The sequence below is a fragment of the Oncorhynchus nerka genome, linkage group LG3 (genome assembly GCF_034236695.1).
Source record: "Oncorhynchus nerka isolate Pitt River linkage group LG3, Oner_Uvic_2.0, whole genome shotgun sequence".
NCBI classification, from domain to species: domain Eukaryota; kingdom Metazoa; phylum Chordata; class Actinopteri; order Salmoniformes; family Salmonidae; genus Oncorhynchus; species Oncorhynchus nerka.
In genome coordinates, this window is record NC_088398.1 from 76,621,778 (window position 1) to 76,646,759 (window position 24,982).

Sequence of the window (24,982 nt, forward strand, 5' to 3'; positions counted from 1 at the left end):
GGGAAGGTGAGAGGGTGAGGTCAAAAGAGGAGAGGAGTGGAAAGAAGGAGGCAGAGAGGAACGAGTCAAAGGTAGACGTGGGGAGGTTAAAGTCGCCCAGAACTGTGAGAGGTGAGCCGTCCTCAGGAAAGGAGCTTATCAAGGCATCAAGCTCATTGATGAACTCTCCGAGGGAACCTGGAGGGCGATAAATGATAAGGATGTTAAGCTTGAAAGGGCTGGTAACTGTGACAGCATGGAATTCAAAGGAGGCGATAGACAGATGGGTAAGGGGAGAAAGAGAGAATGACCACTTGGGAGAGATGAGGATCCCGGTGCCACCACCCCGCTGACCAGAAGCTCTCGGGGTGTGCGAGAACACGTGGACAGACGAAGAGAGAGCAGTAGGAGTAGCAGTGTTATCTGTGGTGATCCATGTTTCCGTCAGTGCCAAGAAGTCGAGGGACTGGAGGGAGGCATAGGCTGAGATGAACTCTGCCTTGTTGGCCGCAGATCGGCAGTTCCAGAGGCTACCGGAGACCTGGAACTCCACGTGGGTCGTGCGCGCTGGGACCACCAGATTAGGGTGGCCGCGGCCACACGGTGTGGAGCGTTTGTATGGTCTGTGCAGAGAGGAGAGAACAGGGATAGACAGACACATAGTTGACAGGCTACAGAAGAGGCTACGCTAATGCAAAGGAGATTGAATGACAAGTGGACTACACGTCTCGAATGTTCAGAAAGTTAAGCTTACGTAGCAAGAATCTTATTGACTAAAATGATTAAAATGATACAGTACTGCTGAAGTAGGCTAGCTGGCAGTGGCTGCGTTGTTGACTTTGTAGGCTAGCTGGCAGTGGCTGCGTTGTTGACACTACACTAATCAAGTCGTTCCGTTGAGTGTAATAGTTTTTACAGTGCTGCTATTCGGGGGCTAGCTGGCTAGCTAGCAGTGTTGATTACGTTACGTTGCGTTAAAAGAAGGACAATAGCTGGCTAGCTAACCTAGAAAATCGCTCTAGACTACACAATTATCTTTGATACAAAGACGGCTATGTAGCTAGCTATGTAGCTAGCTACGATCAAACAAATCAAACCGTTGTACTGTAATGAAATTAAATGAAAATGTGATACTACCTGTGGAGCGAAGCGGACCGGGTTGTTGAGTGCGGAAGTTCTATTCGGTAGACGTTGGCTAGCTGTTGGCTAGCTAGCAGTGTCTCCTACGTTAAGGACAACAAATAGCTGGCTAGCTAACCTCGGTAAATTAAGATAATCACTCTAAAACTACACACTCTAAACTACACAATTATCTTGGATACGAAGACAGCAAAGACAACTATGTAGCTAGCTAACACTACACTAATCAAGTTGTTCAGTTGAGTGTAATAGTTTCTACGGTGCTGCTATTCGGTAAACGGTGGACGTTTGCTAGCTGGCTAGCTGCTGGGCAGATAGCAGTGTAGACTACGTTAGGACGACGAAATACGATAATTACGCAATTATCTTTGATACAATGACGGCTATGTAGCTAGCTAAGAAGAAATTGCTAAGATTAGACAAATCAAACCGTTGTACTATAATGAAATGTAATGAAAAGTTATACTACCTGCGGACCGAAGTGCGGATGCGACCACTCGCTCCAACCCGGATCATTATACATGTGCAGTATATGCCCAGCATTCCATGCCTATGGAATTCCATGACCATCATTATACATGTACAGTATGTGCCCAGCATTCCATACCTATGGAATTCCATGACCATCATTATACATGTACAGTATATGCCCAGCATTCCATGCCTATGGAATTCCATGACCATCATTATACATGTACAGTATGTGCCCAGCATTCCATACCTATGGAATTCCATGACCATCATTATACATGTACAGTATATGCCCAGCATTCCATACCTATGGAATTCCATGACCATCATTATACATGTACAGTATATGCCCAGCATTCCATACCTATGGAATTCCATGACCATCATTATGCATGTACAGTATATGCCCAGCATTGCATACCTATGGAATTCCAAATTCCTCGGCTGCCGAATGTGGAAGTGTGCAAACCTTTAAAAAAATAATGAGGGCGAGTTGGCTGCAATGATCTGCCTAGACTTGTTATGAGCTTTGGTGTGAAATGGAGAGAAATCTGTGGCTTTTCTTCTTGTGTGTATTCAGAGCAAATGCAGCATGTCAAAAAGGGGGATTTATTACTTCCGTGGAGAAAAACAGTCTCCCGATGATAAGAACATGATTGGCTGACCTAGGCAGCCCTGCCCAGCTTTGCTACGCTGTAGCACTAATTACATCCGGAGCTCAATGGCATCCCAGCGCAGCCAAAGAGACCAAGACAAGAGAGTGGCCACAGTCTGGTAGCAAACATCATCAAAAGCCACACTACAGGCGATTAGGAGAATGTGAAGCACCCTGGGAGAGCCTGGGTCCTTGTCCATCTCCGTGATAAGTTTTGTGACACTACACATGCAGTAGAGAGGACTTTGAAGGAGTTCTGGTTGCCAAGGGCGAACGCCACGTTGCTCTGCCAAGTATTAAGAAAGAACGCTAGAAAATCCCCACAGCAGAGAAATGTCAACAAAACGGCAGCATAAAGGCTACATTCATCAGGCCCACAAAGAAATGTAGATGCTTGGAAATAGATCATTATGTTCCTCTCATGCCACAAGCTTCAGAATAGAGGTGTTTAAGTTAGGCCTCCTTTAAACGGGGCGGCAACTGTGACTCTGGGAAATACAGTTCACCCTGGGCTTTAATCTATCATCATTTCCACTGTCATTCCATCCTCAAAGCTTTGCCAACTGCTTTAAAGCCACTCTAAGTGATTGTATTAACGCTCTTTGTGTCGCATTGTCTGTCCATGTCAGAGTCTTTGTGGGTGACTTTTCCACATTACTGAATCTGTAAAGTCTTGAAAGTCTGTTTCGGAAAGAAATATCCATCCATCTCCTTCACACATCTTTTGACCCCAAACCATTCCTTTACTCAAACAGTCAGAGAGTTGTCTTTTTTTTAAAGTAAGTGTATTTTGTATAAATTCAACAAAACGTAAGCTGAACTAATACGCTCTAGAATCTGTCAAATTCTTAACAGTCATTGGCTAATCATTATTTCGGAGCAACTCTTAAGTCCTTGTCAGTGGGCGTCTATTTCCTGTAAATTGGGTGCTATTCACAGACACCTTCCCTCACTGAAACCTAACTCTTGCAGTCCTTTGTGCCAACCTTCCTAGCACTTAACATTGAGTGTGTGAAGTCTAAACATTGCTTTCTTGTAAGCAACATTAACTTCATAGTTTTTCCTCCTCTGCAATCTAAAGTCAGAGAGGGCTTACCATGGCGTATTGCTTGATGGGGGCATATCAAATGTCTAGTATAACTCTATTCTTTCAAGTTTGGTATGAGATTGAAATTCAATAACACATTATAGAACAGGCTGGTGCTGCCTCAAATCAAATCAAATCAAATTGTATTTGTCACATACACATGGTTAGCAGATGTTAGTGCGAGTGTAGCGAAATGCTTGTGCTTCTAGTTCCGACAATGCAGTAATAACCAACAAGTAATCTAGCTAACAATTCCCGAACACATTAATGCTTAAAGGAAAACTCCACCAAAAACGATCTTTTGGAATTTGTTTCATTAGTCCATTGTTGACATCGTCCCAAAATGTTTAGCTTGTTTCAAAATACAGAAATAATACCCTTATGATGTGTTTTGCATTATATGATGCTGCGTTTTGCATCATACGGGGAAGATTTCTGTATTTTTTATTTATCTTTGGGGGGGTTCTAAGTTAACATATGGAATTGTTTTAAGAAGGTCATTTTGAAATTTAAGCCCCCTTGAAGTATAAAGCTATTATTTTATGAATAGCACCCACACAAACACATTGAATAACAGATTCACTACAGGGAACAACAGATAGTCCTCCCCCACGCCCCCCAAAAAAATTGAAAGGAAGTTTGTTCTGACGTGTCTGTCCTATATCTCAGAGATATAAGAAAGATCAGGAAACATTATTATATATATATTTTTTTACATGTATTTAGCTCTTATTTTTGCCCTTATTTTTGGCACTAAACAGTCTCTGGACGCTACAGATAATTTAGATAATTTTTTTGAGAAGACCAATTTTCGGGATGTCTCATGGTCTGACAAACACTGCTCTAGCTCTGTCACTTTTCACCGCGGACGTGGAAGTGCGACAGCGGTGGAAATCCCTAGCTTAAATTGATGGGTTTGATATTGATAGTTTTCCATATGTAAGACGGACAGGGAGTCGACAAAGGGAGAGAAGGAGAGGACACTCAGAAAAGGGTGGGTGCTCTGATTACAAAGCTAACAGCTCTTGTTTTCTCTGAGTTTATAGACTATGTGCAGTGTGTGTCCACTCTCGCCAGCCAGTGAATGGATTCTCCGTCTCATCCCATCATCACAGAGGTTCTAGAGTTTCCACAACTACAGGCTGTTCACACATTCAAGTTAACCACCTAAACCCTAACCATAACCATAACCTTGACCAAGACACAGCCATAACCGTATTCTCAACCCACATGGAACCAACCAAGTCAATCAACCCCCTTGCTTGCTACCTCTCCTGCTATCCTACGTTCATGTGCTGATGGATTGTAAACAACTCTGTAAGTCCACTGTCTGATTTACTACTGTCATGGGATAGGTACAGAGGCCATACAAATACATGTACTGCTCCCAGTGGACACTATTCAGACACAAAACTCTATTCAACAGGCACAGCTGAGAAAGCATAACAATGTGTCCATTCTCAATCTGACATTTATTTGTGCCTGACATGAGATGTGTGCAGCGAACAAAGATAAGAGTTACATGGCAACCACGGCCTTGTTTTCTCTGTCTCACAGAGTGGGTACACATTTTGCTACACAACTGCTCTGGTATATGAGCAATCAGTGCTAAATGGATCTTATCCAACATCGTAAGTTCCCTTTTTTTACGAGAGAAAAAAAATGAATAGAAAATAGGGATATGTGTATTTTATTGGATATACTTACACTAGGAAATTAATATGGAAATGACTGAGCATAGCTGAAAGGCTCAGTGTGCGTATAGGCATGCAAGATAAAATGAGAAGGATATACTTCACTTGGAGACATGTAAACTCATTCCCAGGTCAGGCATGTAAACTCATTCCCAGGTCATACATGTAAACTCATTCCCAGGTCAGGCATGTAAACTCATTCCCAGGTCAGGCATGTAAACTCATTCCCAGGTCATTCATGTAAACTCATTCCCAGGTCAGGCATGTAAACTCATTCCCAGGTCAGGCATGTAAACTCATTCCCAGGTCAGGCATGTAAACTCATTCCCAGGTCAGGCATGTAAACTCATTCCCAGGTCATACATGTAAACTCATTCCCAGGTCAGGCATGTAAACTCATTCCCAGGTCATTCATGTAAACTCATTCCCAGGTCATACATGTAAACTCATTCCCAGGTCAGGCATGTAAACTCATTCCCAGGTCATTCATGTAAATTCATTCCCAGGTCATACATGTAAACTCATTCCCAGGTCAGGCATGTAAACTCATTCCCAGGTCATACATGTAAACTCATTACCAGGTCATTCATGTAAACTCATTCCCAGGTCAGGCATGTAAACTCATTCCCAGGTCAGGCATGTAAACTCATTCCCAGGTCAGGCATGTAAACTCATTCCCAGGTCAGGCATGTAAACTCATTCCCAGGTCAGGCACGTAAACTCATTCCCAGGTCAGGCATGTAAACTCATTCCCAGGTCAGGCATGTAAACTCATTCCCAGGTCAGGCATGTAAACTCATTCCCAGGTCATTCATGTAAACTCATTCCCAGGTCAGGCATGTAAACTCATTCCCAGGTCAGGCATGTAAACTCATTCCCAGGTCAGGCATGTAAACTCATTCCCAGGTCAGGCATGTAAACTCATTCCCAGGTCATACATGTAAACTCATTCCCAGGTCAGGCATGTAAACTCATTCCCAGGTCATTCATGTAAACTCATTCCCAGGTCATACATGTAAACTCATTCCCAGGTCAGGCATGTAAACTCATTCCCAGGTCATTCATGTAAATTCATTCCCAGGTCATACATGTAAACTCATTCCCAGGTCAGGCATGTAAACTCATTCCCAGGTCATACATGTAAACTCATTACCAGGTCATTCATGTAAACTCATTCCCAGGTCAGGCATGTAAACTCATTCCCAGGTCAGGCATGTAAACTCATTCCCAGGTCAGGCATGTAAACTCATTCCCAGGTCAGGCACGTAAACTCATTCCCAGGTCAGGCATGTAAACTCATTCCCAGGTCAGGCATGTAAACTCATTCCCAGGTCAGGCATGTAAACTCATTCCCAGGTCATTCATGTAAACTCTTTCCCAGGTCATTCATGTAAACTCATTCCCAGGTCAGGCATGTAAACTCATTCCCAGGTCATTCATGTAAACTCATTCCCAGGTCATTCATGTAAACTCATTCCCAGGTCAGGCATGTAAACTCATTCCCAGGTCATTCATGTAAACTCATTCCCAGGTCATTCATGTAAACTCATTCCCAGGTCAGGCATGTAAACTCATTCCCAGGTCATTCATGTAAACTCATTCCCAGGTCAGGCATTTAAACAAGTGGGCACTTTTCCATGAGAGAAATGGACAGAGAAGGGTATGTTTGGGGCCTAGGCGGGTCAGTGCTGGCAGGCAAGAGGTAGACGACGCTGACCCAGAGACACAGCACAGAGACCACTCTGTTTCCCCCATAGCCAAGAGCCCGCTGGAATGCAGCACAGGATGGTAGGTAGGGTAACCTTCACTTCACCACATACCTTATCAGGTAATCACAGAATCTGGGGAACCCCCTGCCAAGAGAATGTCAATTTGGTTGGAATTCATATAGCAGGGGTCAGACACATGGATTTCTGGCTTTAGATGGTGAGAGGATGGCTTTTTAAAAGGTCAGTTCACCAGATCTGGGTTTGTTTAACTAGCTACCGCTTGGGAAAAGCATTATTCAATGTTCCAGATATTACATCAAAATCACCTTCAGACCTAAATACTAAGCTGTAGCAAAGTTTTAAAAAATATATATATATTTATAATACAGTATATATATATATATATATATATATATAGATAGATAGATAGATAGATAGATAGATAGATAGATAGATAGATAGATAGATAGATAGATAGATAGATAGATAGTTGAAGTCGTAAGTTTGAATACACTTAGGTTGGAGTCATTAAAACTTGATTTTCAACCACTCCACAAGTTTCTTGTTAACAAACTATAGTTTTGACAAGTCGGTTAGGACATCTACTTTGTCCATGACACACAAGTCATTTTTCCAACAATTGTTTACAGACAGATTATTTCACTTATAATTAACTGTAACATAATTCAAGTGGGTCAGAAGTTTACATACAATAAGTTGACTGTGCCTTTAAACAGCTTGGAAAATTCCAGAAAATGATGTCATTTATTTAGAAGCTTCTGATAGGCTAATTTGAGTCAATTGGAGGTGTACCTGTTGGTGTACTGTATTTCAAGGCCTACATTCAAACACAGTGCATCTTTGCTTGACATCATGGGAAAATCAAAAGAAATCAGCCAAGACTCCAGAAAACAAATGGTAGACCTCCAAGTCTGGTTCATCCTTGGGAGCAAACGCCTGAGAGTACCTCGTTCATCTGTACAAACAATAGTACGCAAGTTAAAGCTTGTTCGCAAATGGGTCTTCCAAATGGACAATGACCCCAAGCATACTTCCAAAGTTGTGGCAAAATGGCTTAAGGACAACAAAGTCAAGGTATTGGATTGGCCACCACAAATCCCTGCCCTCGATGCTATAGAAAATGTATGGGCAGAACTGAAAAAGCCTGTGCGAGCAAGGAGGCCTACAAACCTGACTAGGTTACACCAGCTCTGTCAGGAGGAATGGGACAAAATTCACCCAACTTATTGTGAGAAGCTTGTGGAAGGCCACCTGAAAGGTTGACCCAAGTTAAACAAGTTAAAGGCAATGCTACCAAATACTGATTGAGTGTATGTAAACTTCTGACCCACTGGAAATGTGATGAAAGAAATAAAAGCTGAAATAAATCATTCTCTCTACTATTATTCTGACATTTCACCTTCTTAAAATAAAGTGGAGATCCTAACTGACCTAAAACAGGAAATTTTTACTAAGAATAAATGTCAGGAATTGTGAAAAACTGAAATTAAATATATTTGGCTAAGGTGTATGTAAACTTCCGACTTCAACTGTATATATATATATAACATAATATATATAACATAATATATGCCAAGAGTGTGCAAAGCTGTCATCAAGGCAAAGGGTAGCTACTTTGAAGAATCTAAAATATAAAATATATTTCGATTTTTTAAAACATTTTTTGTTTACTACATGATTCGATATGTGTTATTTCATAGTTTTGATTTCATCACTATTATTCTACAATGTAGAACATAGTCAAATAAAGAAAAACCCTTGAATGAGTCGGTGTGTCCAAACTTTTGACTAGTACTGTATATTGACTCTCTTTAGGGTCTATGGACTACTTTAGGTACCCATTGGACAAGGAGAATTTCTCATGTAGATGAACTGTCCCTTCAAAGGTGCTTTGAATCATTGACCTTTAGTTGCTTCAAATAATTCAAGGTCTTTGTACCTTAAAATTCCACGCTATCGTCCCACAACTTAAAAAATATGCATTTATGGGCACAATTATTGGCACAATCCACTAGTAATTAATGTGTTGATCACCGAAACACTGATTTTTATCTTTGCCCCTTTCTATCCACTGTCTTCAAACTTTAGCCACTGTTGGCAACTCCTTGATTCTATGTTCCAGGGTAGCAAATCCTTTCACGTCGATGCTTCAAAAGGACCCTGTAAGCTATCAAATCCACCCGCCTTTTCTCCTAGTCCAGATATTGTGCAACCGGTTGTTTTCCCTCTCTTTGGAGAGACGTGCCCTCCATGAGGTCCAGGTGTTTGGTGGCATTACACAACATCCGCCTTCTATAGAACCACTCAGCACAAAGCCCTCCACACAAGGTGGAGGTGGGAGGAGGGGTTAGTTATCCTTCCATTATTCTGTCTCTCACCCGTCTTTCTTTCTGCAGTGCTGTACCTGTGGTTAACATGAGAGTGAACTAACGGGAAACACATAAACATGTGGGTTATTGTCACTTCTCATATTGTGTGGTCGTACCTCGGATCAGCAACAACCAATAGATTTTTGCACCCATTTGTTTGATGCATGACAGGTATTTGAGTCAGGCAACCTCAGCTTAACCGTGTTATGACAGTAGACAGACAAGAAAACAACTGAGCCAAAGAAAGCCAAAAACAATTGGTAAGCTACTGGCAGTGAAAGGAGTGTGTTCATGCCTGCATCTGTGCATGTTGAGGTGGGGCTAGTGTCTGAAAAAGATATCTAAAAATAACACAGCATTCACCAGGGAACAAAACACGTCTGCAATGTTGAATGATAGCAGACAGCTATGGGAGGAGATAGGGCTTAATGGTAAGGGGCAACGATACTGAACACTTTCGGCAATGGCACAGGTTTCTTCATCCGACTCCTACTGTACAGTGTAAACTGAATAGCATCGGACCCAAAATCAATCCTTGTGGAACACCACGTGATATCTACTTTCTCTGAGTTGTGTTCACCAAGGGTGACAAAACTTTAGACCGGTTAAATAGGTCCTGAACCAATTTAGAACTGGACCGTAGAGGCCAAGCCTTTTCTCCAGTCTGTCCAGCAGGACATTATGGTCAACAGTGTCGAATGCAGCACTTAAATCCAAGATAACAAGGACAGAGAGCTGTCTGGCATCTGTGTTGGCTCTAAGATAATTTACCACTTTAACTAACGCTGTCTCTGTGCTGTGGTGGGCAAGAAAACCAGATTGGAATTATTTAAAAGTACTGTTGGCACTTAAATAATGTTGCTTTTTGAAAACCAATTTCAGCAGAATTTTGCTTAAGAATGGAAGGTTGAAAATTGCTAAAAAGCTGAAGAATCTAGATAACTTTTCTTCAGAAGGGGTTTAACAATAGTGGTTTCTAAGGCAGTAGGGAAAGTGCCTGTGTAACGGGAGTGATTAACAATATGCAATTAAAAAACGTTTTCAAGAAGGTGGTGGGGATAGGATCGAGAAGGCCGGTAAAAGGCTTAAGGTGTGATGTCAGTTTCCTGAGCACGTAACTTTCCAGGGCAAATAACTCCATAGTGCCTTATGTGGTATTGTAGACTAGAGCATTTATCAGGCCATCCATGGTCGAGAAGAGCACTCTCAAATTATTCTGATTATTAGTGACCAAGTTAGAAATGAGCCAGTCTGGCATTTTGCCTTCTTAGATACAATGCATCCGGAAAGTATTCCGACCCCTTGACTTTTTCCACATTTTGCTACGTTACAACCTTATTCTAAAATGTATTAAATAAAAGCTTGTCCTCAACAATCTATACACAATATTCCATAATGACAAAGCAAAAACAGGTTTTTAGAAATGTTTGCAAATGTATTAAACATAAAAACATGAAATACCTTATTTACATAAGTTTTCAGACCCTTTGCTATGAGATTTGAAATTGAGCTCAGGTGAATTCTGTTTCCATTGATCATTGTAGAGATGTTTCTACAACTTGACTGGAGTTCACCTGTGGTAAATGAAATTAATTGAACATGATTTGGAAAGTCACACACTTGTTTATAAAAGGTCCCACAGCTGACAAACCAAGCCATGGGGTTGAAAGAATTATCCGTGGAGCTCAGAGACAGGATCGTGTCGAGGCACAAACTGAGCAATCGGGGGAGAAGGGCCTTGGTCAGGAGGTGACCAACAACCCGGTGGTCACTCTGACAGAGCTCCATAGTTCCTCTGTGGAGATGGCAGAACCTTCCAGAAGGACAACCATCTCTGCAGCGTTTCTTTTGCAAAAATGTCAACAAAATTATATTTTTTGCTTTTTCATTATGGGGTATTGTGTGTAGATTGATGATGGAAAATATATCTTTAATGCATTTTAGAATAAGGCTGTAACGTAACAAAATGTGGAAATGCGCGATGAGACAAGGATATCCCTGCCGGCCAAACCCTCCCTAACCCGGACGACGCTGGGCCAATTGTGCACCGCCACATGGGGCTCCCGGTCGCGGCCGGCTGCGACAGTGTGCCACCCAGAATCTCTGGTGGCACAGTTAGTACTGCGATGCAGTGCCTTAGACCACTGCGCAACCCGGGAGGCCTAAAAGTGCCATATTCAATGAGTGTGGGCCACTCTGCCCCTTGGGCATCTGTTTCGAGGTAACCAACGTAATAACAACCAAATTACGTATTAACGTTACAACCACGTTTTCTGACAGTCTCCAATCTATCAGAATGGTAGGATATGACAGTTTGTATAAACTCATTAGAAGGCAGAGCTAGAGGAACATAAATTAGGTTACTCACACTAACCATAGTGACATTTCTACAGGAGCTGATATGCTTTCCAAGGCCTCTGTCGCTTATTCGGTAAGGGAGGACTGGAGCACTACCAGACCCTGTCAGGCTCTAAAAGAGTTTGCAATTTTGCTGAAAATAATCCTGGAATCCACCATTGTGGTTAGGGTGAATTCCGTCTCTTTTAAAAGATAGCTGTGGATTGAGAGACAGATGTGCTTTCGAAGTGCCTAGTCTGCTTAGAGAGTGTAGAAATTGTTCATTGTAGATAGTGTCAAAGGCCTGTGTGAAATCAATGAAGGTGGGGTCGACATCAAATTTGCGTCGACAGAAATCTGCCAGCTTTGTGCCACGGGCATCAAGGCTGTCACAGTCGATCTGCTTTTCATGAAACCATGCTGCAAACTACAAATTGCAGACTCAGTTTCCTGTAGTAGTAGGTCCTTCAGAATTCCTTAATAGACCTTGCCAACACAGCTCAGAAAGGAGATCTGACGATAGTCCTGATGGAACTGATCTGATGATAGCCCTGAGGGAACTGATCTGACGGTAGTCCTGAGGGAACTGATCTGATGATAGCCCTGAGGGAACTGATCTGACTATAGCCCTGAGCGAACTGATCTGACGATAGTCCTGAGGGAACTGATCTGACGATAGTCCTGAGGGAACTGATCTGATGATAGCCCTGAGGGAACTGATCTGACGATAGTCCTGAGGGAACTGTTCTGACGGTAGCCCTGAGGGAACTGATCTGACGATAGTCCTGAGGGAACTGATCTGATGATAGTCCTGAGGGAACTGATCTGACGCTAGCCCTGAGGGAACTGATCTGACGATAGTCCTGAGGGAACTGATCTGATGATAGTCCTGAGGGAACTGATCTGACGATAGTCCTGAGGGAACTGATCTGATGATAGTCCTGAGGGAACTGATCTGACGACAGTCCTGGGGTACTGATCTGACGATAGTCCTGATGGAACTGATCTGATGATAGCCCTGAGGGAACTGATCTGATGATAGCCCTGAGGGAACTGATCTGATGATAGTCCTGAGGGAACTGATCTAACGATAGTCCTGAGGGAACTGATCTAACGACAGTCCTGAGGGAACTGATCTAACGACAGTCCTGAGGGTACTGATCTGACGATAGTCCTGAGGGAACTGATCTGACGATAGTCCTGAGGGAGCTGATCTGACTATAGTCTTGAGGGAACAGATCTGACTATAGTCCTGAGGGAACTGATCTAACGATAGTCCTGAGGGAACTGCTCTGCCTATAGTCCTGAGGGAACTGATCTGACAATAGTCCTGAGGGAACTGCTCTGCCTATAGGCCTGAGGGAACTGATCTAACGACAGTCCTGAGGGTACTGATCCGACTATAGTCCTGAGGGCACTGATCTAACGATAGTCCTAAGGGAACTGTGGTCTGACTTTCTTGGGTACTTCCCAGACTAGTGAGTCTTTCCACTAGGAGGGGAAATGTCCAATTTCTAGGCAAGCATTGAACAAGCCGATCAAAACAGGGGCAAGCTCCTCAATGTACTGTATCTCTTGAGAATCCAGGCAGGGGTGCAGTCTTTACCAGCTTGTTTCCTCCCATTCACCTTGAAAAGAAGCATCTTGACCTGTCCATTACTGTACGTTTCAGTAATGAAGTTTGCCAAGATTCTGTTTTCAACCGCCGAGCTTGGCATGTTGCATGTGACGTCCTTCCACACAGAAGACAAGTGAAGACTCAGGGTTTCACACTCCTCTTCTGTCTTTGTGTCAACTCTCCCACTCAGGTTTTCTGCAGCTCACATTAGCTTTGTAATGGACTTTAACCAGTTTTCACTGTCCTTGGTCCTGAGATGAGAGACTTCATCCTCGTAGTATATTTTCTTAGCATATTGGATGAGACATGTCACTTTGGAGCAGTCCCTTGTACTCACGGTTGTCCTCTGATTGGAAAACTCTCTGCCTATCGACAATGAGCTCCTTTATTTGAAGAGTCATCCATGGCTTATCAGGTGTTGTGATGTTGCTCCTTCCAATGGCCTGGTTGATGTCAACTTTAGCTTGATACACCGCACTGGAATCTTCTATATTGAGTTGGAGAACTAAGAGCCTCTTAGATTCAGGGGTGCAGCGCAGTCTGAACACTTATCTTGATGGTGTGTTTGGCCATAGGCCAGCTGAACAGAATATGGTTTGATGGTCAGAACAACCAATCGGTGGCAGGTGGGCTGGTGATGGAGTGAAGTTGATTGGAGCCTCTAGCTGGTTTTGACACCACTTGTTTTAGTCCAAACGGATAATGAACCATGTTACAGGGTGTTAGTATCACCAAGAATCACATACCTTAACCACTATATCTGAGTTGAATAGTAGTATCACCAAGAATCACACACCTTAACGACTATATCTGTGTTGAATAGTAGTATCACCAAGAATCACACACCTTAACGACTATATCTGTGTTGAATAGTAGTATCACCAAGAATCACACACCTTAACGACTATATCTGCGTTGAATAGTACTCAGGCATTTTGGGGGATATTCCAGGACCTGGGACTCAGATCGGGCCTCCTTAGAACATTTTGGCAGGGTTATAGAGGACAGCAGACGTACGTGGTAGGAGAGATGGCCTCTGTCATACTCAAAGCCGTCGTCCTCAAGGTCCAGTAAAACTTGTGATAGATGCTGTGCATTATGCATGGCTACAACCTAACCACATGAGGTTACTCTGTCCTTTCTATGCAGACTATAGCCTTAAAGACTGACTATTGAGTCTGGGACATCTTCCTTTAACCAAGACTCGGTCAACAGCTACAATGTCAGTCTCGTTAGCCTGTGTCACAGAATAAAGGTCATCTACCTTGTGTCCTCAGGATCACGTGTTACACAAGAGAATGTTGGGAAGCACAGTCTTCGCAGCTTTTGATGGGGGCATCTGTGTGCGCCACACCAGACTGTGTAGGGTAGACTAGATGCTGCAAGTCAACAGGGCCATGAGGCTTGCACTGCTTTACAGAGTCACGAGTCATGACAGGTATTCCAAGCACTGTTTTCTTTCTTCCGCTACAAGCCCCTTGGCTGTGCCAAAAGGTCAATTTAAGATTCTGAAAAGAGCTGCTGTCAGTTTTTGCATTGCTCAAACGCAAAATAGCCTTTTTAGTGAGCATATTGAAATCTATGATACTTCTGTCCTCTGTAAGTTAGTTGTGGCCTCTCCCTCTGTCCCCTGTAAGTTAGTTGTGGTCTCTCCCTCTGTCCCCTGTAAGTTAGTTGTGGTCTCTCCCTCTGCCCCCTGTAAGTTAGTTGTGGTCTCTCCCTCTGTCCCCTGTAAGTTAGTTGTGGTCTCTCCCTCTGTCCCCTGTAAGTTAGTTGTGGTCTCTCCCTCTGTCCCCTGTAAGTTAGTTGTGGTCTCTCCCTCTGTCCCCTGTAAGTTAGTTGTGGTCTCTCCCTCTGCCCCCTGTAAGTTAGTTGTGGTCTCTCCCTCTGTCCCCTGTAAGTTAGTTGTGGTCTCTCCCTCTGTCCCCTGTAAGTTAGTTGTGGTCTCTCCCTCTGTCCCCTGTAAGTTAGTTGTGGTCTCTCCCTCTGTCCCCTGTAAGTTAGTTGTGGTCTCTCCCTCTGTCCCCTGTAAGTTAGTTGTGGCCCCTGTCCCCTGTAAGTTAGTTGTGGCCTCTCCCTCTGTCCCCTGTAAGTTAGTTGTGGTCTCTCCCTCTGCCCCTGTAAGTTAGTTGTGGTCTCTCCCCCTGTCCTCTGTAAGTTAGTTGTGGTCTCTCCCTCTGCCCCCTGTAGATTAGTTGTGGTCTCTCCCTCTGCCCCCTGTAGGTTAGTTGTGGTCTCTCCCTCTGCCCCCTGTAGGTTAGTTGTGGCCTCTCCCTCTGCCCACTGTAGGTTAGTTGTGGTCTCTCCCTCTGCCCCCTGTAGGTTAGTTGTGGTCTCTCCCTCTGCCCCCTGTAGGTTAGTTGTGGTCGCTCCCTCTGCCCCCTGTAGGTTAGTTGTGGCCTCTCCCTCTGCCCACTGTAGGTTAGTTGTGGTCTCTCCCTCTGCCTCTGTAAGTTAGTTGTGGTCTCTCCCTCTGTCCCCTGCAAGTTAGTTGTGGTCTCTCCCTCTGTCCCCTGCAAGTTAGTTGTGGTCTCTCCCTCTGTCCCCTGTAAGTTAGTTGTGGTCTCTCCCTCTGTCCCCTGTAAGTTAGTTGTGGCCCCTGTCCCCTGTAAGTTAGTTGTGGCCTCTCCCTCTGTCCCCTGTAAGTTAGTTGTGGTCTCTCCCTCTGCCCCTGTAAGTTAGTTGTGGTCTCTCCCCCTGTCCTCTGTAAGTTAGTTGTGGTCTCTCCCTCTGTCCCCTGTAAGTTAGTTGTGGCCCCTGTCCCCTGTAAGTTAGTTGTGGTCTCTCCCTCTGTCCCTGTAAGTTAGTTGTGGTCTCTCCCTCTGTCCCCTGTAAGTTAGTTGTGACCCCTGTCCCCTATAAGTTAGTTGTGGCCCCTGTCCCCTGTAAGTTAGTTGTGGTCTCTCCCTCTGCCCTCTGTAGGTTAATTGTTGTCACTCCCTCTGCCCCCTGTAGGTTAGTAGTGGTCTCTGCCCCTTGTAGGTTAGTTGTGGTCTCTCCCTCTGCCCCCTGTAGGTTAGTTGTGGTCTCTCCCTCTGCCCGCTGTAGGTTAATTGTTGTCACTCCCTCTGACCCTGTAGGTTAGTAGTGGTCTCTCCCTCTGCCCCCTGTAGGTTAGTAGTGGTCTCTCCCTCTGCCCCCTGTAGATTAGTTGTGGTCTCTCCCTCTGCCCCCTGTAGGTTAGTTGTGGTCTCTCCCTCTGCCCCCTGTAGGTTAGTTGTGGTCTCTCCCTCTGCCCCTGTAGGTTAATTGTTGTCACTCCCTCTGCCCCCTGTAGGTTAGTAGTGGTCTCTCCCTCTGCCCCCTGTAGGTTAGTTGTTGTCACTCCCTCTGCCCCCTGTAGGTTAGTAGTGGTCTCTCCCTCTGCCCCCTGTAGGTTAATTGTTGTCACTCCCTCTGCCCCCTGTAGGTTAGTAGTAGTCTCTCCCTCTGCCCCCTGTAGGTTAATTGTTGTCACTCCCTCTGCCCCTGTAGGTTAGTAGTGGTCTCTCCCTCTGCCCCCTGTAGGTTAGTAGTGGTCTCTCCCTCTGCCCCCTGTAGATTAGTTGTGGTCTCTCCCTCTGCCCCCTGTAGGTTAGTTGTGGCCTCTCCCTCTGCCTCTGTAAGTTAGTTGTGGCCTCTCCCTCTGCCCACTGTAAGTTAGTTGTGGCCTCTCCCTCTGCCTCTGTAAGTTAGTTGTGGCCTCTGCCCCTGTAAGTTAGTTGTGGCCTCTGCCTCTGTATGTTAGTTGTGGTCTCTCCCTCTGTCCCCTGTAAGTTAGTTGTGGTCTCTGCCCCTGTAAGTTAGTTGTGGCCTCTGTAGGTTAGTTGTGGCCTCTCCCCCTGTCCTCTGTAAGTTAGTTGTGGCCTCTCCCCCTGTCCTCTGTAAGTTAGTTGTGGTCTCTCCCTCTGTCCCCTGTAAGTTAGTTGTGGTCTCTCCCTCTGCCCCTGTAAGTTAGTTGTGGCCTCTCCCTCTGTCCCCTGTAAGTTAGTTGTGGCCTCTGCCCCTGTAAGTTAGTTGTGGTCTCTCCCTCTGCCCCCTGTAGGTTAGTAGTGGTCTCTCCCTCTGCCCCCTGTAGGTTAGTTGTGGTCTCTCCCTCTGCCCCTGTAGGTTAATTGTTGTCACTCCCTCTGCCCCTGTAGGTTAGTAGTGGTCTCTCCCTCTGCCCCTGTAGGTTAGTAGTGGTCTCTCCCTCTGCCCCCTGTAGGTTAGTAGTGGTCTCTCCCTCTGCCCCCTGTAGGTTAGTTGTGGTCTCTCCCTCTGCCCCCTGTAGGTTAGTAGTGGTCTCTCCCTCTGCCCCTGTAGGTTAGTTGTGGTCTCTCCCTCTGCCCCCTGTAGGTTAATTGTTGTCACTCCCTCTGCCCCTGTAGGTTAGTAGCGGTCTCTCCCTCTGCCCCCTGTAGGTTAGTTGTGGTCTCTCCCTCTGCCCCTGTAGGTTAGTAGTGGTCTCTCCCTCTGCCCCTGTAGGTTACTTGTGGTCTCTCCCTCGGGCTCTCTGTAAATCCCCAAAATTCCCCCGTGTCCTGAATATTTCTCTCCTTCCTCTGCTCTGATGTATTCCCATCTGATGAAGGCCATTTGTTCTGAGGATTAGGATAAGTGCCGTCGGTCTCTGATTAATTAGAGTGGTCGTAAGAGCAGTGTGTCTGTGTAGAAGATGAGAAAAAAAATCCTATTGTGAAATAATACTTTTTAGCCAATTCATTGATGGAAATATCAGTCGTTTGAAATACATTTGACTGGTCATGCTTATCGGTCTATAGGTTCATATGCATCATTCTAGTGTAATTAAATAGGCGTGTGTGTACAGTATATTCCGTATATATCCTGTTTATCACACGCCTACAGGACACAGATAGAGTGCCTTTGAGTGGAAAATATGTCAGACAGCGCCTTAACCGTGTGGTAATTTAAAGACAACTGGAAAACTCCGAAGAATACGAGGTCATGACACTGATCTTCAGGTTGGAAAGTCAGAGCTCTGGAAAGAGACCAGAGTTCCCGAGTTGGATGACCATTCAGAACTATTTTTCAGTCGTAGCTCGTTCTTTTTTCCCCCCTAGTTGTCTGGAAAGCACTGAAGTCGGAAGTCAGAGATGTCCAAGTTCCCAGTTGTTTTGAAGTATCAGACGGTAACGGATGGCAGGCTTCATCAACTCGTCATCAACTCGTCACACACCACTTTGCAATGAGCTGGAGGCAGTATGTATTTTGAAAACATATACTTAATTGTTAGAAACCTGAATGTTTTCTGAGGCATGTCTTACCTTGCTTCAAAGTAGCCTATTAGATCTCCTCTCTTGATACATTTCTAACAGATATACATTTCTAACAGATATACATTTCTAACTCTGTCATAGAAAACTACATCCATCAGCAGTTCCTTTTTTGAAAATCCTGTTTTCCCGCTCATTTCATGATGAAATGTGCGCATATAATGTGAAGAAATAATACTTTATCAACATTTTAACCTCGACGTTCTGTGTGCAGCTTGTTCTCATTATGTCTCGTCTCCGTCGCTCCTCTGTGCTGTGCACCTTCCCATTTACACCAGAGATCTGTATATAACGACGAGATGCTCATGTCTCTGCCCTAACAAAGGAAGTCGTTGTCCCAAAGGTGGGAAGGCAGGCGACAAGGTTCAGTTCAAAATAAGCGCATAAACGAATTGGGTGTATTTTGGACACCTCTCGTTTCGCCTCTTTCTCCCAAGCCACTCCCTCAACCACTTACAACAACAAAGATGAGAGATCCCTTTTCCTCGCTGACAAACAGTTTCAACTCGCTATTTGTATTTGAGGTTTGGTCCAACAGAATCGTTCATATGTAATCCGAAACACATTGAGACATTATTTTACTGTAATAGAGGAGAAGTTAACCTTTCGAACCCTGTTTATGGTTCAACTTCTCAAATGTAGAGCAAGAGCAGACACTACTTAAATGGATGTACCAATGAACATTCATTCTGGAAACTGAATGCTCAGTAATGCCTGCTACATTATTAGTGAATGTGCATTACGCATGGTTCTGGTTAAATTTGTAACAAAGAAGGGAATTTTTATAGACAGACTTGAAAGCCAGATCAGTGATTATTGCAACAACAAAAAAAGAAGGTATAACTATATTGATAAAAATAATTTAATTATTAGTAAGTCTTGGTTGTGGAAGGCATATATTCAGCCTAGGTATATTTTCAAAAGCTCTATATTCATTAGATTATTGACTGTTTTAAATGCAGTCTATTTGACCTTTAATTGTTCAACAAATTATATCGTGAATCACCCATAAGTTTGAAAAACTGTGCATTTAAATACTGTATCCCTAAAATCATTTATTCTAATATTTCTACTAATGCAAATTTTATTTGAATAACCGTGTTTATACACACGGCATATGTATTTAAATACTGGATTCTTGAAATGGCTCACTCTAATACAGTATACAGTACAAGTCAAAATTTTGGACACACCGATTCATTCAAAGGTTTTTCATTATTTCTTTATCAAGGGTTTTTCTTTATTTTCACTATTTTCTACACTGAATAATAGTGAATACATCAAAACTTTTGAAATAATACACATGGAATCATGTAGTAAACGAAAAAGTGTTACACAAATCAAAATATATTTTATATTTGAGATTCTTCAAAGTAGCCACCCTTTGGCATTCTTTCAACCAGCTTCACGAGGAATGCTTTTCCAACAGTCTTGTAGGAGTTCCCACATATGCTGATCACTTGTTAGCTGCTTTTCCTTTACTCTGCTGTCCAACTCATCCCAAACCATCTCAATTGGGTTGAGGTCAGGTGATTGTGGAGGCCAGGTAATTTGATGCATCACTTCATCACTCTCCTTAGTCAAATAGCCATTTCCCAGTTTGGAGGTGTGCACTCCGACATGCAATCTCCATAGACAAACATTGGCAGTAGAATGGCCTTACCCGAGAGCTCAGTGACTTTCACTGTGACACTGTTATAGGATGCAACCTGTCCAACAAGTCAGTTCTTCAAATATCTGCCATGCTAGAGCTGCCGCTGAAGCGCGTACTATTGCTCGGTTACATCACTCACTACCGAGTTCCAAACTTCTTCTGGAAGCAACGTCAGCACAATAACTTTTCGTCAGGAGCTTTATGAAATGGGTTTTCATTGGCCGAGCAGCCGCACACAAGCCTAAAATCACCATGCGCAATGCCAAGCGTCGGCTGGAGTGATGTAAAGATTGCCTACATTGGACTCTGGTGCAGTGGAAACGCGTTCTCTGGAGTGATGAATCGCGCTTCACCATCTGGCAGTCCGACGGACGAATCTGGGTTTGCCATTCTAGACAATTCTGTGCTTCCAACTTGGTGGCAACAGTATGGGGAAGGCCCTTTCCTGTTGCAGCATGACAATGCCCCTGTGCACAAATCAAGGTTCATACAGAAATGGTTTATCAATATTGGTGTGGAAGAACTTGACTGGTCTGCTCTGAGCCCTGACCTCCTCCCCATCATAACACCTTAGTGATGATTTGGAACGCTGACTGCGAGACAGATGTAATTGCCCAACATCAGTGCCAGACCTCACTAATAATCTTGTGTCTGAATGGAAGCAAGTCTCCGCAACAATGTTCCAACATCTAGTGGAAAGCCTTCCCAGAAGAGTGGAGGCTGTTATAGCAGCGAAGGGGGGACCAACTCCATATTAATGTCCATGATTTTGCAGTGAGATATTTGATGAGCCGGTGTCCACACACTTTTGGTAATGTAGTGTATATTAACTGGACAGTACCGGACCCAAAATTTTACCTTGTGTAAAGCCACATGTGATATCTATTTTCTCTGAGTTATGTTCACCAAGGGTGACAAACTCTCAACCGGTTAAATATATCTAAACACAATTTTGAACTGGCAGAGCCCCACTTGTTTTGAGCCCCACATTTTTTGCAAAAAAACGGACAAAAATCAAGGGTTTCCTGTTTTGCATGTTATTTTGGCATTAATTAATAAGTGTTAGAGATCAGTTTGCAAACAATGTAAAGAAAAAATAATAATAATACATTGTGTCCCCATTTTTGCTTTGTTGAGTAAGGCAGCTCCAAAATGATGGTGGGGCAGCCAGCGGAAAATAGGGGTTGCTAATGTTCTCCAGTTGCGCCGTGATTGGCTCAGTGTTCTGTCACTCATGGGGACACTACATCTCTGCCAAATTGAAGGATAGTGCTCAGACATTCAAGCCCCTTGGGTGCTGCCATAGAGTTACATTAAAGTGCCCATGCAAGAAGGCTCAAGTTCATTGGCCACAGATAAAATGATGTCAAATCACGTTATATCTACAGTAGCTTTGATTGGACTGATGTTAATATCATACTATCAAAATCTTAGCTAGCAGTCATCATCATGAATCAAGTCAAAAATCTACCCGCAAATCCTTTTTAATCCTTGTCAAATGAAAAGAAATGATAGATAAAACGTATAGGTGCTCATCGGTCATTGGACATAAACATTACACGACAAGTTGGAAATCGCAAATTCAACAATTACTGGTTTGGAAGGCATCAGCGGCTAACTGCAAGCATGGCAAAGTAATCCCTAGCCTCCTATTCAGTGGAGTGGGTGTATGGTCCAAATTGAGGGTTTAAGGGTCTCTTTTCCAAGCTTAATATTATAATATTGGCCATGCTGTCAATCATGATTTCTGCCGTGATCAAAACAACTGTTAACTTGGAACTAGGAAATCTGACTTCAATGAGTTCAAGACAACTGGGAACTTGGGCAAAAAGGAGCTCCAACTGGCTAAACAAGTTCCCAGTTGTCTTGAAAACACCATAAGTCCAGAAAATGTCAGACTTTGATGACAAAGTATAATGCCAAAATTTGGACACGAAGGAACGCCGTGTCAACTTCCTGTTCAAGTGAGCACAGGACAACAATTTCAGTCCAAAAATGTATTGTATGTTGCTGCATAAATTATGTAATATGCCAGGGAGATATCTATACTGTAACTAAGAAAGTAATACTAAGTGTATGTTGTGTATTAAGCTGTTAGTAGCCCATGTGCCTCACCCTAATAATTTGGTCTATTTTCCCCTCTTAATTTCGCCCACTTGATCGTGCACATGTAACTTACATTATAAAATGTTTTCGAGAAAGTAAATCATCAAATTTTGTAAGAGCTTTCATTGTCTGCTTATATGCCCCCTATATGTATCCTATGGTTCTGACTTGGTGTACAGGGAGAACACTGTAAGAACGGTCCATGTTCTGAATTCTGTCGCTGTACATTTCAAAAGTGCTGAACAAATAGTTATATTGACTAGTCCGTCCTAGCTCGCTCATTAATGTCTTAATCGAAATTACGGATTGCCTCTTATCTGCTTGTTGCCCCCTTATGCCATAGTTTGTACATCTCAATTGTCAGTAGAAACCACGTTTATTAAAGCAAGTCAGCCATATCAGCTATGTTTTTTTAAAAGGTAGTAAATGAGGCTGAATGAACTGTTTCGCTGCCAGACAAGGCTCCGCTGATAGCCAGGTGTAGCAGTGGTAAGATGTTGGGACTGCTGTTGTTTGTCGCTGTTATAGTGCAAATAATGTATTGTTTGGTGTTGTGTTGTGTAGTGGCTTTGCTGGCATGCACCCCACTTTTTTTTTCTTAGCCCCATCAAGATGTACATGCTAAAATCGCCACTGAAAACAGATAAATGTTAATTCACAAAAAAATGCATGGTTGGCCACCTTGTATTGTGTGAATGAAGGAGTTAGACTATTAGGAATAGACCCCCTGCCCCGTTAAATGCATTGTCAAATTAAAAACGTGCCATTTTCCGTGCCCACTTTTCTGCGCTATCAATGAAAAGATGGTGTGTTAATTATGGGAATGGGTGATGTGTCCTACCTTTTTCAACAGTTTCTTGTTCTCTTTCTTTTTGTCATGTTGGTCGGGAGAAATCTGTAGGAGGTCGTCTTCACAACAGATGAAACTCACTGTGCATCCCATCCAGGCAACTTCAGATCAGAGTCGCGTGGACCCATTCAAAAACGTAATATTTCAGAGCTACGTTTTTCACTCCGCATAGTGAATTCTCACAGGCCCTTTACTCAAGCAGGTAAAACTGCGCTCCTGTGTTCCTGCTAATTTGATGAAATTATTCAAATAGTACGCGATATCGCTAGCACTTTTATAAAACGGCTATAAACAGGTCACTCTAAATTTCACACTCCATGTCTTGCACCAAATTTTGTTCCCGTTTTCCACTAAACCCCATGCATAATCCCACATCGAACTGCTTTCCCGCTGTTCAGGAAAAGGCAGGCTTGAAAGTGAAGAAAAAAGAAAAAACATGACTATGAGCACTGTGCACTAGTAGTACTAGTAGTACTAGCTACAGCTCTCTCTCTCTCTCTCTCTCTCTCTCTCTCTCTCTCGTGCTCTCTCTCTCTGTGCCTCAATGTAACTGCATAACTTTATTTGAATAGATAGACTGTTTGATTGATATATTATTATGCAAATTAAAAACATGTTAAAATTGGAATTTAAAAACATGTACAGAATACATTGAAGGCTAAATGCAGACATCCTCCAGGCCATCCTTGGGATTCACACGACCATCAGTCAGCCAAAATCAACGGCCACATTACGTTCTGCACCTATGACAGTAAGTAGTTGGTTGTGAGCTGATGGCTCTTTCCTGATTTGATAACAGAATCTTGGTCTGCAATTGGTGCATCATGCAGACAGCCAGCAAAGAAAATGTGTATGAATCCAAGATCAGCTAAGTTTTTCTTTGGTTACTTCAACATGGTAGCATGTCATTCCTCTGATGTATTGTAATATTTAGTGTGTCAACTATGAAATATGTAATGGGTGATGGGTGTGAAGAAAATCATGTCAGCATGACATTACCTAAATCCAGAACAAATTTGAGAAAGTGTACAGCATTATATAGAGCCCTAATTGCATAGAACTTCCTTCCATCTCATATTGCTCAAATAAACAGCAAACTTTGTTTCAAAAAACAGATAAAGCAACACCTCGCGACACAACGCCTCTCCCCTATCTGGCCTAGATAGTTTGTGTGTATGCATTGATATATAGGCTATGTGTGCCTTTAAAAAAAATGTATGTAGTTCTGTCCTTGAGCTGTTCTTGTCTATTAATGTTCTGTACTATGTAATTTGGTATTATGTTTTGTGTTTTGTGTGGACCCCAGGAAGAGTAGCTGCTGTTTTTGCAACAGCTAATGGGGATCCTAATAAAATACCAAAGTCATGACCCCGTAGGCAAATGGTAGGGGTCCCATAGTGCCTTTGGCTGAGGTCACACAATGGACGAAGAGGCACGTGTATAATGGGCCATGGACACAGTCCCTGTGGAGCTGGAGAACTGCACAGCCAGATGGGGGCTATAGAAGAATGTGTTGGTTTCGGACTTGGGCCTGCACGGCTTTATGAGTCCTCCTTCTCTCACCATCATCTTGCTCTCTCTGCGCAGGACCTGGGGTGTGTTCAGTAGGTGGATTTTGTTTTTGAAACATTATGAAACAGGGAGGTACTACCAGAACTAATAAGAACACAAATGTTCTCTTTCTGTTGCAAAGCATTTTGCTACAGTGTGTCCTACTGAACATTGCAGGACACACCGAATTCCGCACGTTTATGAGTCCCAATCCTCCCAGAGACCAGCAGAGCAGAACCCTCCACCTGATTCTGATCAACTTCCCATGGATATCCAACACAATATTCTGCACATTCCCACATGGCATCAACCTGATCCGAAGCGCTCACAGATGAGTTTGGGGATGGGAGAGTTATGGAGATGTTTAAAGAGAAAACACACCAGTACCTGCATGAGGATTACAGGTATCTTAATATTAAAGATGTGACTGTTTGGCTAATATACTCCACTGTTCAAAAATCCTTTCATTTTACTGAATGCATTTGT

The 24,982-nt window shown here is 43.4% G+C and overlaps 1 protein-coding gene across 1 annotated transcript in view; it reads right to left on the reverse strand.

Annotated features, from left to right (window-relative positions):
• Positions 1-23,352, reverse strand: part of LOC115117816 (tensin-1-like) — a 351,789-nt gene extending 328,437 nt beyond the window's left edge. Inside the window, exon 1 of the mRNA XM_065015952.1 lies at positions 22,937-23,352. Coding sequence (XP_064872024.1) covers positions 22,937-23,038 — 102 coding nt within the window. The 5' untranslated portion in view covers positions 23,039-23,352. The remainder of the gene's footprint in view (positions 1-22,936) is intronic.
• Positions 23,353-24,982: the final 1,630 nt, after the last annotated feature.